General features: G+C 37.2%; 1 protein-coding gene across 2 annotated transcripts; it reads right to left on the bottom strand.

The window, feature by feature from the left end:
- Positions 1-877: 877 nt before the first annotated feature.
- On the bottom strand, positions 878-16082 carry kcnk10b (potassium channel, subfamily K, member 10b). Of its 2 annotated transcripts, none has more exons than XM_041971104.1 (7): positions 15995-16082; positions 12252-12667; positions 6102-6219; positions 3822-3982; positions 3364-3556; positions 3101-3243; positions 878-2596 (listed from the first exon to the last, which is right to left on the bottom strand). In XM_041971104.1, coding segments are annotated over exons 1-7 (1677 nt in total). In that variant the 5' UTR covers positions 15996-16082; the 3' UTR covers positions 878-1951. The 2 variants fall into 2 exon arrangements, with proteins under 2 accessions (XP_041827038.1, XP_041827037.1); XM_041971103.1 differs by lacking the exon at positions 15995-16082 and adding an exon at positions 15423-15763.
- Positions 16083-20387: the final 4305 nt, after the last annotated feature.

Genomic DNA, 20387 nt, shown 5'->3' with positions numbered 1-20387 from the left:
TGTTTGACTGATGGACACAGAAAGCCTAATTCAAGATATTAGAGAATCCAACCCATCAGTTATGAAATGAAGCCATATTGTAAGGAAGGGACACCCTATCTAGACTAAAACATGATAGAGGTTTCTTAGGTTGTGATGTGTCTTTGTTTCCTCTGTTACAGCAGACATCAAAAGTATCCAGAATTAGACTAATGCCTACTAATGATAATTAAAGCATTTTGGGCATAGGTTGTTACCGGCAGTGTCATAAAGCTACATGTTAAGTAAAAATGTTGCCTTTCAGCAGGACATCAACCTAAATAAACAAGATGTTTGAAATGGGAAAACGCTTTAAATTGACCAACTAAACCTGGAAATCTATGGAAAACTAAATTTTGTAGCTATAGTAGTAAATAGACCACCCAGGCAGTTCAACATCTGAAGGTTCAATTTACTGAAGGGAAAAAAGAATAAGAGAAGAAGAAAATAAATCTGACGTGAGATATGAGTGAGTTCACAAATGAGTCTTTATAGTTATTAAAGTTTGTGTATGTGCACCTGAGGTCAATAGGAAAAGCAGTGTGCCTATGACATATCCTCACTTCTACAGCAATGCATGAGGTATACAGTGTATTAATATAACTTCCCATTTGTCTTTTCATCAGAAAAAGTCAGCTCTGAGCTTTTAATACAGTAAACTTTACAATTATAACTGTTGCCCAGTGTATCACAGGAGTTTTGCTGTGTATGTTTAAATTCAATTAAAAAAAAAAAAAAATTTTCAGGTGTCACATATTGGTGAGAAAATTTCTAAATGCTAACAAAAATATGCACTTCTGCGTATTTTTAGAGCCAAAAAGTGTGTTGAATAAGAAAAACACAAAACAAGTATGACTTATTCATATTTTACAGTTTAATGGAAAATACATACAACTTAGGTGCTTGACTGATAGAAAAAAGAGTAAACGTAGATGCAAACATGCTCGGTGAATACAAAATCAACAGCATCACATTCATCAATCAAAACGGACTCGTTTATGATGTGAATGATGAAATAAATGCTTTGAACTCATCTGTGTAAAACAGTGCTGACAATCTTTTTAAGCCGGTAATTTTATGGATGCCAGTGTCTTACTGTGGATGAAGCAAAAACTGAAAATGAAAACTAAACAATTAATTTCATTATGTAAAAGAAACAACTGTGACTTTTCAGGTTAGTTTATGTCAGCTGACTGGTTTGGCTGTTTTAATAACCATGCACTGTGTATAGTTTTCTTTTTTTTTTCTTTTTTTTTTTCAAAAGCTCATAGTATGTTGCAGTGTTTACCTTTAGGCTACATATTCAAAGCCACATACAATGTAGGAATAATTGTACATGTCCACTAGATAACTACTAGCATTGTTTATTGATCCATAACCTCCCAACCTTCAGTCATTACACTTTGAAGTCCTTTTGCAGCAGGCGGCTGAGCTAAAAAAAAAAAAAAGAAAAAGCCACCACGGTATGAGATGACAAAATGATCGATAATGTCTTTGAAGATGAATGACATGAATCCAGCTCGCTCGCTGTTGTGCCCACAATGTGAAAAAAATAAGATTCAGCATGAACAGATGGTCTTGGCCCAAGTACCTCATAAGAGCCTCGGGGGCTGAAAGACAACAGAGCTGGGTGAGACAGCTCCGATATACATCACAGGTAGCTCAGTTTACAGCAACAAACATAATGAGGTATTAGAAGAGGCTCTTGTGTATGATCAGTTTTATTTATTTTTGGCAACATATTTTCTTCCCATGGCTATGGCACGATGACTGAATTTCCTGGTACCAGTTCCAGTCTAAGCATAGGAAACAGAAAGGCACATTTCTTGACATCTAAAAGGACTGTGCACTTCTCCTTGTGACTCAGTCTGAGTATCATTCTGTCTGTCTCTACACTCCCTGTCTGCGGTTTAAGTGTTCATGCAATTGATCCCTAATCGTTGTCTCTGTCTTTGGCCTGTGCTGGTATGAGCCCATTCAACTTAGAGCGCTCCACTGCATACTGAGACAGGTTTGTCAGACTGATATTTTCCTCCTTCTTTTCTCTGTTTTCCTCATCTAGCTCCCCATCCTCTTCCTCCGTCCTCTCTTCCCCCAGCATGGCGTTGCCGTTGTTTATGCCCATGCTTGACCGTCGAGAATCTTCACGAATGTTCCTGCGCAGCTCACGGTTCTTGTTGCGCCTGGCCAGCTTGGTGAGAGATCCAAAACGTAGATTAAAGAGATTCTCTTCTGAGGAAGATGCTGTCTGTTGCGTTTGCTCACCCCCCTGATGGTCATATGGTTCACAGGCCCCCTTCAGTCTCAGGTTATTCAGTTTGGTGTCGATGCTCTCCTGGGAAGAAGTCTTGAAACGTCCAGCATCCAGACTAGCAAACATGGCTCGTTTTTCCGGTGACAGCATGTCGAGCGAGTGAGCTCGCTGCTCCAGGCCGAGCTGACGGCGCTCCATGCTGCGGATAGTAGCGGCCCGCTGCAGCTTGTCATGAATCTCAACACTCAGACGTCGGCGTGTTTCACGGAACTCTGCTCGTACGTTTGCCTTCCACTCAGCTGCCTGAGCTTTAAACTCTCCAACCTATGACAACAGTGCATGAGAATCAGGAAATGGTTAGAGATTATTATTTGATCTGTATCTTTAGTTTTAAAAAATACAACCTAAAGCAGTAATACACTGATTTAACTCCATCTCACATCTAATATTTTGCATTGCTCCACAACGCACATTCTGATGTGCGACTATGCTGACTGTCAGAATTGAAGGAAAAATATGTATTATAAATTAACTTTTTTCAACAATGTAGGGACTTTATTGAAAATTATGTTGCATATATTAGAACTTCGATGCAATCCTAGCTTAGCTAATATAATTTCCTTTATGGTTGAAGGAATCAATTATTTTAGAACCTTTATAATTTTTCTTTATTGTGATTTCCCTCCCTTTTAACCTTTTCATAAGGTCATCAGTAATTAATCAAAAGAAGAGAGCTGATAAAAAGGAGAGGGCAAGCTGTAGCTGAGTTCCTTTATATATTCTATTCTTCTAATATAATATTGACCAGTGAAATCAAATAAACCCCACCTCTTCTTTGGTCTTTTTAGAAAGCACTCGAAGCAGGTCTCCAATCATGCTAAGGACAGCTGCAAAGTATGCTAAACCAACAAGAATCCAGAACCACACCAGAGGTTTGTACCACCTCATATACAAAATTGCCCGATTTCCACCTGGAGAAGAAGGAAAAATACAAGCACAGTCTAAAAAAGGGTGTCATGCTACTTCATTAAAGTAGTGCAAGATGACAGAATGGGCAAATAATAGGGGGAATTCCTGTTGTATTGTTCTACCTGCCACATAGTCTCCTATTCCCACTGTAGTGAGAGTAATCACAACAAAGTAGATGGCATCCAGGGTGGTCCAGCCCTCGATGTATTTGAAGATGACAGCAGGGATTGTGACGAAGACAATGCAGCCAGCCAGGATGAAAAGAATGGCAGACGTCACTCTTGTTTTTGTCTGGCTGATCTGTTTGTGTTTTTGCTGGAAAAAAAACAAACAAACAAACAAAAAAAACAAGAAAGTGATTCTATTAGTTACAATCAATTATAAGTGATTACTAAGAAGTGAAAGCAAGCATGCTGCACAGTCACACAAAGTAGGCATGGTGGAATGTATCTTATTGTAAGACAGTGTGATTAGAAAGAAACTTAACATGAGACTGATGTTTGAAATAAGACTACAACATACAAGACACTTCAATCTCTAAATAAAGAATGAATAATACATTCTTATACTTGGAGCTTACCTTGAATATCTTTTCAACTCGCAAAATGCTTTTCACAAAGATGGTCCCCAGCTGATCTCCAATCCCCGCCAATAGGAAGCCAAAGAGAGGGATGCCAAATATGGCATATAGGATGCAAAAGATTTTCCCACCTTTTGTGCTTGGAGCTATGTCTCCATAACCTGTTGAAACATTTTAAGTACAATGAGGAGAAGAGGAAAAGGGAAAAAATTGGGCTTAGAGCCACTGATTACATTAAAGACTAAAAACTAAGACACAAAGAAGGGCAAAAAGGACGTGGAGCGTAAGACGAGAAGCAGAAGTCAATCAAGACTTTCTTATGTAATCTAATCAATTGGAGCCCTTATGTAATACCCCTTAGTAGTGGAGAAGCTCCTCCAGAGACTCTAATTAGATTCCTCTTAAAGAAAATTGCATTAATAATGACCCTATGGTGACTTTCAATAGGTACAATGTAAGGTAAGAGACAGATTTTGAATGCTTACTTAAATCTTCTCCTTTTAAGCTTCAGTTAATAACACCTACAAAATTTTATCATTCGAAATTATTTCTTTTGTGAGATGTCTGAAAGCTTCTGCTCAATAACAATAGCCAGGATTAAGTAAATCAATTAAATAAAGTTTGACCCCATAAAAAAGGTCAGGGACATTGTGTCATTTAAATGATGGTGATCATAGAGAAAACAGAAACTTTCATTCACTTGTTCTGATGTAGTTATAGATCCATGCTTTAATCTTGTTTACTACATAGAACAACATAAATATTAAATGCTTTATTTTTGAGTAAAGTTTACAGGCACCCTCAACTTTTATGCTTTTATGTTTAAATCAGTCACAGGTTATCAACTGCATGTTTGCTCTGCAAAAGCAATAATGGCTGTACAAAGAAACATATTTGGTGTAAACCACATGTTTGAGTCAGCAGTGTCTGTAAGCATTTGTGAGAATGCTGAGCTTCACAGGTTGGTTACGTTCTGCATCACTGAGCATCACCCTGTGAGGGCAAAGCAATTGTAAAAGGCACCTGGAAACAGTGATAATTGGGAGGGATTTCCACACATTCAAAGAGATTTGAAAAGCACTGTCAGAAGTATAACAAAACTATATTATGCAGTTAAGATACCATAAGTTTGAAAGGAACTGGATGTGTTCAAATACAATTTTCTATATTTAATTGTCATGTTTTTTTATTGTTTTTTTTTAAATATAGAAATTCAGAAAAAAACATTATTTTCATGTAAATGCATTTTAAAATCATAGGTTACTTTACTTACTGATGTCTTATTATAAGCTTTACATATGCTATAGAAATATTTATTACATAGTGTCAATCAATTTATTCATTAATGGAAAATCTAAATAGGTAAAAGTGTCTTTAAAGGCTTCTGATATTGTAATTTAGGCAGTTTTTAAGTTCATTTTGCTAATATGTATCATACTAAACTCTAAAAACTGCTCCATTCTCTCTACTATAGGATATGTTTAAGAATGATAAACATGTGGTTGTGAACAGTACATATCCATATATGCCTGTTTTTGCATGTGGTGTTATAATAACTTAGAGGCATTGGTAATCTTTGTAGAGGTGTCTCTTCCAAATGATCTGTTCTTTTCATTATTGTGCTTTGTTTAAAAAAATTACTTCTACCATCTGCTATATGGCAGATTTTATGTTTACATCCTCTGTTTCAAATAAATGATCAAATATTTAATTGGAAAACTCCCTGGGCACTTATTTGCTCGGTATTGAACTAACTGACTGTTTTCTGATGTTTTTTCAAGAAAAAAAATGGAAAATGAGTTTAGATAGAAACTAATGGACAGATCGCAGGCCCGTCTGATAGCTCGGCAACCTCTCCAGGTTGCGCCCCACTTAACGCCTGATAGCAGATGGGATAAGCTCCACCTCCCTGCAAACCTGAATTGGAATAAACAGGTATAGAAAATGGATGGATGAATGGAAATGCTGTGACATTTAGTCGTCACTTTGTTTTTCAGTTCCTGTTCGACTGTTATATCTTTGTATAAATAGCTTGTTACAAAACAGTATGTTCAATTGGTTTTCTATTCTATCCTACAGTCATTTAGCAGACGCTTTTATCCAAAGCGACTTACATTTGAGAGTAAGAACAACACAAGCAAGAATTCAAACAAGATGGGACATCATAAATAAGTGGTAGTCAGACTGCTGTGAGTCCAGTTGGACCCAGGTGCTGTCATGTAGTGCTAGAGGAGGAATTTGTTTTATAGCATTAGAGCGAATAATATCTGAATATTTTACCGATGGTTGTGATGACCGTTCCAGCAAAGAAAAAGGCACTGTCCATGTCCCAGTAACTGTAATCATCCGAAATGTTTCCAATAGGCCTCACTCCTGCGCTCGCAGCATCTATGGCATGCTGGAAAGAGGAAAACATGTAAATAATAGTTCGAATCACAGCACTGAAATATACGCTATTCATCTAAACATGACAATGTATATGGACAAAAGAAACTCATAGCACCTGACCTCCACTCTGCCACTGAATCTGATTTCAAGGTGATGATTTAACACCATCTCAGCTGACTGCAACGTAACACGTGTCTACTCTGATTTTACTATGGAAAGTCCTGATGGCATGAACAGAGGAGCTAATTCTCCCACCAATGTTCTGTGTATCTGTTAGTGTGCTTAAGCAATCGTATGTGATCCTTGCCACTGATTGCATAACACTCATGAGGTAAGTGGGGACAGATCAAATGTGACCATATTCAACATCAACCTGTAGGTCAGTGTTTCTCATCAATAATAAGAAAAGGAGATAGAAAACGTGGTAGCAAGGTTGTAAATGGGGGAAAATTAAGACATCCTAATTCTTATCACAATATACTTGAGACTTAGAAAAATATCTCAGTTAGAAAAGATACAGGATAACAGGAAACATGACATATAACTCATTCTCAGGATAAATCATAAAATTGTAAGAAAACAGAAATGTGTTGGTTCAAATGAACACGTATTATGTAACTTTTGTCATCACATCTAAATGGAAAAGGCCAGAACAAAGATCAACAGGCAGAATCACAAATTGCTGTGAAACTGTGTTGAATTGTGCAAAGTAAAATGTTTTTCTTAAGACCCTTCAGGTTTATCCTACAAAATATTGTTGGGATTTTGCACCACTCTTCCTTAGAACAGTCTTTTGTATTTACTTCTTAAAACATACCACAATGACTCACTTCTTCTGTGAACATAAACATACAGCACCAGATCTGCTCAAATTATTCAGTGTCTGTCTCTCCACAGCTGTTTCTTCACTCTACCCAATTTGCATGTTCTTACAGTTCCCAAAGACTAAATTCACATATTTTAATTTCCTTTAGAGTCTACCTTCTTTTTTTACTCCCTCACTTTCATCTGAACTTTTTTTTTTTTCTGAAAAACATTAACTGCAGCATTAATCTCATTGGTCTCCCCCTGTGCTCCATTATGTAGCCATAAAAAGTTAATCTGATACGTAGGGTTCTTAATTTTTGTTTTCATGGTAATTTCATGAGAAAAACATTTGTTTTCTCATTTTCATAGAAATTTTGCCTCTGGGCTAAAATAAACTGAATTTCTGCTGACATGAAGTCAACTGTGAGGATAGTCTTTGGTAAGAAATAACTCCAGTGAATGACTATCAGCATTCCTACAGGATGTCTTCATTCAGGGCAACCCCCAATCTATCCTTCCAAGCTTTTAGTGAGTTGAACGTCCATATAATAAAATATAGATCAACTCTCGTGACATACATTTCAAAGCAGATGGAGTGCAGCATTGTCTCTACACATATCACTGCACATGCCTACTCAAAATCTTGCATGTGATAACCTCAGCTGCATCATCACAGCCCCTCTAAGGAGACACATTTTGCACCTAAAATTTTAAAATCATAGTAATGCTATTATAGTTTTTTACCCAAAAAGAACTACTTCATAGGGGAAATATCTGAGTTATTTTATAATAAACTACAAATAACCAAATTCTTGAGTCAGGGGAGTGCTATAAATAGCTGCGCAATGCTTCTGAATATTTTATGAGATCTATTTTAGTCTTGTGCCTTTTTCACAGCCCAGTTCATGTGGCATGAAAAATATGAAAATAGGTCTCTGCACATGCACCTGATTGTTTACAAATCCCAGAATGGTTTAGGCCCAGAATACATCTGTGATATGTTCAGAGAATATAAACCTAGCAGATCCAAAGACTCTGGTCAACTAGTCCAAACAAGAGTCCAGACTAAACATGGAGAAGCAGCATTTAGCTGTTTTGCTGCAAACAAGTGGAACAAACTGCCAGTGGAGATTAAACTTTCACCAAATGTAGACATTTTTAAATCCAGGTTAAAAACATTTCTTTTCTCATGCCCCTATGCATGAAATCTGCACGGAAATTTTTTAACTTATCTTGCTTTTAATCATTTTAATGTAATTTATTTATTCGTTGTGATTATGTGTTGATGCCTTTTACTATTTCTAAATATCTGTAATGCCTTTGTTTTATGTAAAGCACTTTGAATTGTCCTGTACATGAAATGTGCTATACAAATAAACTGCCTTGCCCTTGTCTTGGAATCATAAGGATGCTGACTTATTGTTGTTAATTAGCTAGTCAAATTGTGTTTTTGTTTCACGCATCATGCTCTCTTCTGCTTCAAGTTCACTACAGAGTCAACACAGACATTTTTCCAGGAACACGAGCACCATCAACTGGCCCTTGGCTAATGTGTTTTCACATTCTTCACTGCAAGATCATTAGAGAGCAGACAGTCACTGCAGATTTTTATCCTCATAGTGTGACTTTCTACCCCACAGCAGGTGACAGCAGTGATCCAGCCAGCATGGTGCCTCACGCTCTCCTTCACCAAGCTGCATTCTGATCCGATGCCAAGCACATCCTCTGCAGCTGTTTTACCATCAGCATTACCTATAGCTTTCCCCAAACTGCCCTGCAGCTATAGAAGGACTAAGGACCATTACAGATAGAGCTGGTTTGATGTTTTAGAGCAACTTCTGATGTGTAACTAGTACTGAAATGAAACGGAACAACATTGTTATATTGCTTTGTACATGTTGTGCAGACTCCTGAAGAGCAGATTCATCATGAGTAGCATTTTTAAAAGCAGCTAAATCTCAGAAACATTAAATCCATCTGTTAAAACAGACTTGTTGTATTTGTTTTCATTTCCTAAAGAAAATCCTCTTTTGTGCTATAAAAAAAAACATGACGGCCCTGGCTGCAAATCCTGCTGTATTTTTACTGCAGGTACTTCAGTAAATATCAAACTTTGTTGATAATTGACTCATCAATAAACGAGGCCTGACTGCTGCCAGTGACAGCATGGCTCCACATCATGCCACAGTGTGAGTCATCAAAACAGCACGAGGAAAGCCAATTAGGGCTGCTGTCTCCGTGGGCGCACAGTGGGAGTTTGGACAAAACAAATACCGAAACCGACGTGGAAAGTCAACGTCCTCACTTCGCAACACGTTGCTCTCTCATTTTTTGTCTCCTTCGGTCACCTCAAACAAACACCCATGATTCCCAAGGTTGCCATTTTTCTTTCAGCGTCTTCACCCAAACTGTTTGACAACAGTGAGTCACTGTTGCTGTTTCACCCACAGAAACAGCAGCTGAGTAATGGGCTAGAGAAGGCCGATATCAGAAACTATTCCAGAACCAGGCAGACTTTTTGATGAGTTGACTGAAGCAGCATGTCCTGAGGCCTTCTTTTGTTTAAGTCAACAGAAAACAGTCAACAGTATTAGCTCCACACATTACTTATTTCATTACTTTTGCTACATTAGAATTTCATTTAAAAAATAGAGCAATTTTTTTTTTGTTGTTTTAAGTTTTAGGAAAGAAATTTACTTGCCAGGAGATGTTTGCCTGCTGGTCTGTGCAATGAATAATTGATTCCCTCTGGACCCCAGGCTCTCCATGCTAAAGGTTTTAATTTCCACACTTCTCCTTAGGTAATACTGCCATTGATTTTTACAAACTCATGATAGTGCTTTTGTGGCTAAAAGGCTGAGCCTCACAAGGGACACCACAAAAAAAGGATGCTTCTAGAATAAAGACAAAAAAGAATACTGGTGAGCGTGAAGAAGAAGAGAATCAGATAGGCAGTCTAACATTCACTGGAGCAGTGCTCAAGGTGTTAGCATCAAATGCGGAAAGTGGAGCAAACCAAATGCCATATGTGTGTTTCTTTCTTTGGAGTTATTTCCAGCCTAAAAGAATCACAGGGGCCCACTGAGGCACTTACCCGAGACTTATCTTTACGTCTATATGACTAATAGAGACGAACATGGAAACAGTTTTCTTTTGCTCTCGACATCTTCATATCATGTTCAAAACTATTTGCAGTGTTCTATTGACTGAAGTTAATTAGGTGTTTCCTTGATTCCTGTGCTCCTTAGTTCGTGCTCCCTGTTACTAACTAAATGTTTCTTTCCTTTTCTTTCTTAAATCTCACCAGCAGTCTGTGTAGAGGAGTGTTTCACCAGTGTTTGAGCAACTTTTTTCTGTTTCTGCACTCTTTCACAAATCAAAGTTTCCACCCAGCCAACAGAAGTACTGGCACATCTCAAATCATTTTCCAATTCCGCTTCCTCTTGTACATGTCAGCGTGATGTAGTGACCTTACATCTCGACCCATAATTCTGGGTGTGATGCCAGAGAGCAGCATGAATCATCACCACACTGTGTGTTATTGCTGCTGACAGAGTAAAAAAGAAAGGAAATGTATAATGCACAATTAAGTTTCACTCGAATGCAGAGGGCTTTTTTTCAGGTCAGCTAAAATCTGATAATCTAATAACAAACTTTTAAGGATAGTCGTGTTATGCTTTATATGCCCAAGTTAATCAAACAGAATAATTAGCTATAAATGCAGTAAATGGTGAGTGTTAGGGTAATTCCTATCAGAGGCTTGTTGACATCTTCCTCATCCTGAAGACTGTTTATCAAAACAGAAGTGACATGGACAGAAAACGTAGAAAACTTCCCAATGTCCAGTATTTCATACTGTAACTATATTGTTGTTGAAGAAGTTTCCTGCTTTTTAAAGATGCAAATACACTTCGGAAATTCATCCTGTACTAAAACATTTATTAACAAGGGCTCAATCTAATTAGATCAAATTTTAAAAGTGATCAAAACAGCTCAATGTGTGATATAGATGCAAAAAAAAAAAAAAAAAAAAAACTCTATTTGAACCGAACAACAACAGAATCAGTAGAGAGCTGCATCCTTAAATCTGAACAGTCTTGTGTGATAAACAGTATAAAGGTCACTGTAACTCACCATGTTTTCTGTTGGGGTACACGTCTTCAGTAGATGACACTTATTTGCTCTTTTCACCATGATTATGGTCACATAATATTATGTAATGTTAAACTGTGTGCAGAATATATTTCTAAACAGATGTGAAGTGTCACTGAGAATTACGGGTATCACTGCGGTGGCCCTGGGATGAGATATTGCACCTATAGCTCAAAGAGCTGCTGTCAACAATCCAGACAGCAGATGACTGGGCCACGCCTTCTGATGGTGTTTCAGATTGGGTGTAATCAATTAATTGTTTCATCATTGTTAAATAAACTGGTATTGAAACTCTTGGTAAACGCATGCAGATCTCTGAGAACAGTATTTTAAAGAGATTGTTGTGGCAGAGTTCAGTGTAACCTCTGTTATTTCTTCGGGGGGCTTTGGATTAAGTGAGTGGATGGTTGCAAACCGCCCACTCGTTCATATATTTAGGTACGAAGTGCCTCGAGTAACTGGAGTAGCAGAATAACAGAAATAGTCCAGAATAGTGGGAGATGACACATTTGTAAAGTGGACAACATGATGCAAGAATTTCTACATGAAAAAGGGAAACAACACAAGGGCAAACCCCTCTGGAAAGAAATTTCACAGGAGACGGGAGACTGGGGTTGCATTAGGGATGACTGTTCTGAAAACGACAACAATATCTGAAAAGATCATAGTCAAGTGCCTCTCTGTGTATCAACAACACCAAAACTCCACCTCCAGGACTTATACAACATCAGCTTTAAGTATTTTATTAGCTTTTCAGTGTTCAGTTATATTACTTTCTCAGTCAGTGATTTAGCTGGAGGGGTTAGGGCTACCATTTCATTTAAAGATCCATATAAACGCAATTATTTATGAAACTTTTTAAAAATTTGTGGGGGACTGCAAAAATTAAAAATGTACTTATGATGTACATATACAGCATCATATACCATATATGCACACATACGTTTTGTGCTGTAGCCCATAAAAGATTAAAAGATTTAAACTAGCAATTTTAAAGGCAGTCAAAGCAACTAAAGAAAAAACAAAACAAGAAGATGACCATAATTTAAGCCTATGTAATTATCTCCACTTCCCCATACTCACCTTGATGATGTCATCCAGCTCATTGGAAGTGACACACTGGTGGCTTTCCAGAAAAGCAGTCTTCTCGAAGGCAATGATGGTCTTCTGGCTTTTCTCAAATGGCTGTTCCAAAGCCTGGAATGCCAGTGCTCCACCAACCAGGTAGAGAACAACCACGATGAATACAGCCAGGACCGTCTTCCATTTCATCACTGAGTGGAGCGCCGCACTCGGGCCGTCACTGCTGGCATCTAGACTAGCCACCATGCTGGCGGAACGGGAGGAGATGGAGAGGCGTGGAAGTGGACAATGGCCATTGGTCTTTGGGTCATAGCCCATGGGATTTTGCATGGTGGCCACACTTGCCTGGACCAGACTTGACTTCACCGTGCCAGGCTGCACCTTTTTGGGGGGTGTCAAGTTGGTTTGGACTGCCACTGGGAAACAAAGTAGAAGTAAGAAAGGGATCGGCTAACAGATATGTTGTTCTGATTTTTGTTAGAAAGTAAGAGACAAAAATAGTAATTCTTCATCTTGCTGTTCTAACTGAAATGCTTGAAGGAGAATGATATATATATATATATATATATATATATATACACACATATATATATTTATGAAAACCAGGTAAGAACAAATAAGAACACTCAGTTTGCTCTTGTGTTAACTTAAATACATTTAAATTTAAAGTTGACCTCTTGGTGATTTGATATATTGATATGTTTAGAAATCTCTAAGGCATTTCTTATTGTCTAACCAGTCTGTTGCTTTATTTAGCATAGTGAAAATAATACAGTGTAATCACATGGTTAAAACCAAAGTAACCTCAATGCTTCCTCTGGATTACATTTCACATCTAATAATAACACAGAGACAAAAACATCTAAGCGCATTGCAGTTATTGAAAACCTATAACCCCTTATATGGAGCTTTAAACTGCTTTCTCATGCCCACACTGGGCTAATAAAGGGCTTTTTGCAGATTTGAAATGCAGAAAAATCAGAGATAATGCTTGTTACCCAGGCTACGGCTTTCTCTACAATAAAGTCAATGTCAGGTCAACATCTTGCCATCAAACTGTCAGTTTTTCAGATGGCTCCTGTTAAAGTCTATATTCCTGCATCTCCTACTTTGATGACTGTGTGAAACTGAAATACCATTAATGGAAAATCTGAAATGGCAGAACTCGTTTAATGACTGTCTGAAGATAACACGGATGTACATTAGGACACCATAAGAAAAGCTTTTAAAAATATTTAGGACACACCTGAAACCCTTTCAGTGTTATTAGGTAGGTTTGAAAATTAAATTATTTCTCTTACAGAGAAACCATATCAAATTTTCTTAATATACTAAGTGAGGGATAAGTGCCTCATACGGTATTTGCGCACTGGATTGTTTTATGATAAATGCATGTGCATGCCAGCAGGTGCAACATGAAGCAAGCAACAACAAGGAGGCAGACACATTTAGATTCCCTTAATGTATCTGTTGTATAAGCTTTTCAGCGCTCTGAACTTCACCTCTAACACCCCCACTTATCTCAGGCTGGAGAGCATGGAGTGCCTCTGAGCTATGGGTGGAGCCTGTTGTCTATAATGATGCAACCCTTGAAGGTAGAAATGAGAAATGGGTTTGGCTGAGGAAGGTACTGTTTTGTTTAATGGACTAGTATGACACATACATGCACACCACCTCAATAAATCAAGGACGTCCAGGAAGTGTCTATTTCTCTAATGCAGTAACTATTAATCTTTTCACTAAATCCCAGAGTCACTGAGGGGATCAATAACACCAAAGTGATGTCACAAGCCTGGGAAAGTGCAAAACAGCCATATTCAATTAACAGTACATGTCTTTAAAGGAGATGGTCTGGTTTTAATTTACTATGTGAGATAAGTTATAAATTCAAACCTGACAGCTGAAGCAGCTGAAGGACTGTGATCAATATGTTGTGATATATTTGATTAAAAACAACTGGAGAAGTCCTATTGCTTTTCATCTCATCATGTAAAAATGACCAAATAAAGCATGCAGCAGGTCAGCTGCAACTAATGCAGAAATGGTATGTACAATATTTTTTCAATCCATTTAGAGATGAAAAATATGAAGAAAGAATAATCTGCAATTTCTGAAGCAGTGCGATATTAGTGTAAAAATCATTTTTAAACTACTGACACAGCTTCACATTGATTTTTCCAAATCAAATAAGAGTTAGGTGAAAAGAAAGCTTTTATCTAATTGTGTCAGTTGATGTTGCAGCCTTATCTCTCTGCTTCAAGGTATGGCAGAGAAACTATTCACAGGAGACCATAATAGAGATGCTCTTCACTTCGGCGAAAAAAAACAACAACAAAAAAAAAAACAATATATAATAATGGAGAGGATGCAGATGATGATGCTGTGTTGATAGTTGCAATGCTGCTGAGGCAAGTTGTACAGTTGTACTGGGATACTTGTGCCTTTAAAAGTTCAGCATCTTTACTACATATCAAGTAAACATAAATATTATAGACTCAGGAATGGAGAACAGAAAAGAAAGAAAGAGAAAGAGAACAAACACTTCCAGCAAATAGATGCACTTCAAATGAAATCCATGTTGTTAAAGTCGTAAGAATGCTCTATGAAAAATCCTATAATTCTGAACATCTAATTCATGAATTAGTTTAAGTAGGTACTTTAGAACATGACAATTTCCTTATGCTTTATAGGGGCAAAGAGACGCTTGAGGAGAATCTCTTTTGGGTAAGTCTAGTTGGAAATGCATGGAGCGAAATGTCTTTTAAGGAGTTATAATTTTAGCTAACAACTCTACGTATTATTTTAGGAAGAATGAATCTCTGGTTATTTGTTTTAGCCTGAGCATTTTAGCTCATCTTCAATCGGAGCTGCCTTGCGCAACTGAGTAGCTACGATGGAGAAAAGAAATAATCAGCAGAACCGTATTGTTAATTATTTGGGGTCATTCTGTTTAATTTAGTTATGCATCTCTACCTTAAATTAAAAAGGAAAGCCATAAAAAGATAATATTATTAAACTGTTCAAGCCGGTGGATAATACGCTGGTATGTGCTTCAGGTATAAACCACAGAGATGTTGCTGACATAAAGAGTGAAAACCCGTTTCAGATGACAAGAAATCACCCTTGATTATAAAGTTATTACTGTTAGATGAGAAAGTAAAAATTACCAACCTTGTTCTGGGTTCCAGTTAATTTGTTTTGTGGGGTTTTCTATTGGAAATTTCATCTCTGGTTTTGTTCTCAGTAACACTGTAAGCTAGATGTATTCAGCGCGAACGTATAAAAATAGACAAATCACGACACGTTCCTTTACCGTGTATTATGGTCGTAATTTTTTTTCGCTGAAATTGGTTTGAATAGCACATACGAATAAAGGCATCCTAAAACCGCATTGTCTCCCTTTTATGCCCCCCTCCTTTTTTCTCCGCCTCGCCTGAACGAGCTGCACCGCTAATGGACTTGAGAAAGACTACTTCAGCCGCCTTTTTCTGTGCAGTGGCACCTCTCGGTGGTCCAAACCACATGAAACGTCACCCTCAAACAGTGGACCGGTCCAGAGTAGCTGAATGTATCCAACCGAGCGTCTTTACGCACGCGTTACACGAGCAGCATAAAGAACGGAGAAGGATGCTCTCTCCTCCCCGTAACGTTAAGGACTCCACCTGCCTTTTCTGCATCGAGCTTTTATCACCTTAATTTCTACAAATGTGTGACTCTTAATTTGTGGCTTCATGAATACTCACTCTTATTTTTCCACAAAGCAAAATTAGTCTTATCTTCTCGTTATCTGACTACCGGCAGCTGAGCACATGGCGCGCCAAATCAGTGGCAGACCTAACCCATTACATCATACACATGTGGGGGGGAAAGCGTGAATTATACATGAATTTCAGTAGTCACAAAGACGGGTAACCCCTCCGCCGGGTCTGACCCCTAACTGTGCAGTATAGGCCAGCAGATGGTAAGACATGTAATTAACGAAGATCAGAATATTAATATATTCAGAAAATATTAATAAAACTAAATTTAAACAACTTTGCAATTTTGTAAAGATTAGTTCTTGGTTTAACTTTAGGAGTTAGGTTTCAGCTTATTTAAGACCACAGTCGTGCTATTTATACATCATTATATTCATTCACAGAACAATATATACAAAAGTAAAAGAGGCCCACAGTACATTACATTTGTAAGCTTCCTTTAAATAAATTCAGTGAATGAAAGAACTAGACTTCTGGCAATAGTAAAACAGCAACAGTAATGTGAAAATAACCTACTGCATGGATGCTAGACAAAGGTGCAGGTCTAACTAACCTATTTCATTCTTTACATTGAAAATAGATAAATCTGGAAAGGACATACTAGGGGATATTTGTTCCATTTCCAAATAAATAAATAAATAAATTGAGACAGGGGAATCCTTGACATCAAAAGCAGTGGCAACTCTTCTTATAAGGTTCCTTTCAATTCAGTCAACTTAGCTTGACCTTCTCAAACATTTCCACAGTCCTTAAAATTCTGGGATTTTGCTCATTTCCACTATGTCAGAATACTTCTGGCTGTGATTCATTCAATCAGAAAAATGAACTTTTAATGTGTCTATTACTTGGGATGTGTCTCGAAACAAACTAGAATGAAACAGGTTAAGAGTTGGGGGAAGTGTTGCAATGATGCTAAGAAATCACTATTTTCACCAAGAGTGCTAGTAAGTTCCTAGATTGTTTTACACTTAAATTAATAAAATTCCTCCAAAGGCCACAATAGCGTTCAATGATATCTTAAGGTTTTCTTTTTCATCTTTTCAGTCAAACTGCAAGTTTCCTTATTAAGCTGCTTCTATTCATTAGATATTATTTTCAGGTTTTCTGCCATACAACTTTACATTAGCATTGCTAATTTAGCAAATTCAGAGTTTATCAAGAAAAGAGTTTCAATAAAACTGTAAATATGTGTAGCAATCATCTGTCTTATTCTAACTTAAGCTTGTGTAAGAGTTCTCATTTAATCTGGATGCTACAGAATGTTTTTATTTAGAAGTCCCAAAAGCTATATACTAGGATATACAGTCATGGACAAAATTGTTGGTACCCTTCGGTTAATGAAAGAAAATATCACAATGGTCACAGAAATAACTTGAATCTCACAAAAGTAATAATAAATAAAAATTCTATGAAATTTAACCAATGAAAGTCAGACATTGCTTTTCAACCATGTTTCAACAGAATTATTTAAAAAAATAAACTCATGAAACAGGCCTGGACAAAAATGATGGTACCCCTACAAAAGACTGAAAATAATGTGACCAAAGGGACGTGTTAATCCAAGGTGTGTCCACTAATTAGCATTACAGGTGTCTACGATCTTGTAACCAGTCAATGGGCCTATATATAAGCTACAGGTAGTCACTGTGCTGTTTGGTGACATGGTGTGTACCACACTCAATATGGACCAGAGGAAGCAAAGGAAAGAGTTGTCTCAGGAGATTAGAAAGAAAATTATAGATAAGCATGTTAAAGGTAAAGGCTATAAGACCATCTCCAAGCAGCTTGATGTTCCTGTGACTACAGTTGCACATATTATTCAGAAATTTAAGATCCATGGGACTGTAGCCAACCTCCCTGGACGTGGCCGCAGGAGGAAAACTGATGACAAATCAAACAGACGGATAATACGAACGGTAACAAAAGAGCCCAGAAAAACTTTTAAAGAGAATAAAGGTGAACTTCAAGCTCAAGGAACATCAGTGTCAGATCGCACCATCCGTCGTCGTTTGAGCCAAAGTGGACTTAATGGGAGACGACCAAGGAGGACACCATTGTTGAAAACAAATCATAAAAAAGCCAAACTACATGTTGACAAGCCACAAAGCTTCTGGGAGAATGTCCTATGGACACATGAGACAAAAATGGAACTTTTTGCCAAGGCTCATCAGCTCTATGTTTACAGATGGAAAAATGAAGCATATGAAGAAAAGAACACCGTCCCTACTTTGAAACATGGAGGAGGCTCTGTTATGTTCTGGGGCTGCTTTGCTGCATCTGGCACAGGGTGTCTTGAATCTGTGCCGGTACAATGAAATCTCAAGACTATCAAGAGATTCTAGAGAGAAATGTGCTGGCCAGTGTCAGAAAGCTTGGTCTCAGTCGCAGGTTATGGGTCTTGCAACAGGACAATGACCCAAAACACAGCTAAAATCACCCAAGAATGGCTAAGAGGAAAACATTGGACTATTCTAAAGTGGCCTTCTATGAGCCCTGACCTAAATCGTATTGAGCATCTTTGGGAGGAGCTGAAACATGCCGTCTGGAAAAGGCTTCCTTCAAACCTGAGACAACTGGAGCAGTTTGCTTATGAGGAGTGGACCAAAATACCTGCTGAGAGGTGCAGAAGTCTCACTGACAGTTACAGGAATTGTTTGATTGCAGTGATTGCCTCAAAAGGTTGTGCAACAAAATATTAAGTTAAGGGTACCATCATTTTTGTCCAGGCCTGTTTCATGAGTTTATTTTTTTAAATAATTCTGTTGAAACATGGTTGAAAAGCAATGTCTGACTTTCATTGGTTAAATTTCATAGAATTTTTATTTATTATTACTTTTGTGAGATTCAAGTTATTTCTGTGACCATTGTGATATTTTCTTTCATTAACCGAAGGGTACCAACAATTTTGTCCATGACTGTATATACTACACGAAGCTATAACAAATTCAGCCTGTAGAATTTAGATGTAGATATAAGCTTTTTGGACAGATTTCCTATCATGCTTATGTTTAGCAAATTAAAGGGTTAGGCTTACTCATATAAGATTACATGAAAAGTACAAGACAACATTTAACTGCAAACAACTCTCTTTAAGACTGAAACTACTTGTTTACTTAAAAGTAAATAAGGTATGTTAAAAATAATCTATTTGACAGTACTCTCTAATTAGACTATATAGTCAACAATTCTTGTATCATGGATGAAGTTGTTAACTAATGCCACAAACAGGAGCATAATATGCAGATCAGTTAACGTCAACTAATATATGAACTGATAATAAAATCAAGAAGAAAATATATTAAGAATAAATGTCAAGCCCAACAGCACTGTTTCACATGTATCACAATAGTGATTCACCAAAGCTGCTGGGAAGTGACGTAAGGGGTTAAAAGGTCCATTAAACAATACTCAAACAAAAGAAAGAACATGGGAGCATAAAAACTATGATGGTGACAGATTGTTCCCATGACCAACACGTACCAGTTGACTCCAAACTCATATTTGCTTCGCCTCCACTTATTGGGTTTTTACAATGCCATATTACAGTAAATGAGTTGGTCTCATCATAATGGCACACAATGGTCATTTTTTTGATCCAGTAATGTGAAAAAAGCTGCTGTTTATGGCGTGGTTATTCATGGCCTTGGTGTATCTGGTAAGAACTTAGGACTCTGGGGAGGTTAAAAAAGTAAATATTAACCATATTTTATCGTTTTAATTGAAACATGAAAACTGTTTTATTCTAGGTTTGGATCAGAAACAAAAGTGTCTGTTTGAATTTAATGTGGTAACTTCAACCACTTCCATAATATTGTTACAAAAGAATACACCATATATCTTTTTCTATAGACCATTGTGAAATAAGCTGAAGGCGAGGGAAAAAGTAATTTATAGCTGAGTTATTTGTCATTCCTGGTTGAACGCTCTGGTATTGTCCATAGAGACGGCCACACTGTCATGATGATACCTTAATGGAATAAAACTATTGTAAATTTTATTGCTAAGAATTGTAACAGATTATTACAGATTAAAATATTTTCTATGACATCTCAAATATTAGCATTACATAACAATATATAATACCAATATTAATTGAATGGAAACATATTTTGTGATCTTATTTTTACACCAAAATTAAACAGCAATCTTGGCATCTTCTCTTCTTGTGTGTGTGGTTTTTTTTTTATAAACATTAAAGAAACATTCTAGGAAACTAGAGATAGCCCTGTAAACTAAAGCATGTTTTCTTTCCAGACCATGAGAATAATTTTTTTTCCAAGCAACACTGAATTATTATTTGGTGTCTCCTCTGTTGGGAAACATTTGCTTAAAATTCATTGCCACCACAGGTAGGTTTCTTCCATCCAGAGCTGATGTC

This window comes from Melanotaenia boesemani, chromosome 20, assembly GCF_017639745.1.
Source record: "Melanotaenia boesemani isolate fMelBoe1 chromosome 20, fMelBoe1.pri, whole genome shotgun sequence".
NCBI classification, from domain to species: Eukaryota; Metazoa; Chordata; class Actinopteri; order Atheriniformes; family Melanotaeniidae; genus Melanotaenia; species Melanotaenia boesemani.
Note: the sequence above shows the minus strand (reverse complement) of the source record. Positions and strands in the feature narration are given on the sequence as shown.

Coding starts and splice junctions, on each gene's coding strand:
- kcnk10b (XM_041971103.1), bottom strand. CDS start 15,477: ATGAAATTTCCAATAGAAAACCCCACAAAACAAATTAACTGGAACCCA. Junction 6,220..12,251: donor AGCTGGATGACATCATCAAG/GTGAGTATGGGG, acceptor TCCTCTTTCCAG/CATGCCATAGATGCTGCGAG. Junction 3,557..3,821: donor GAGTTGAAAAGATATTCAAG/GTAAGCTCCAAG, acceptor TTTTTTTTCCAG/CAAAAACACAAACAGATCAG.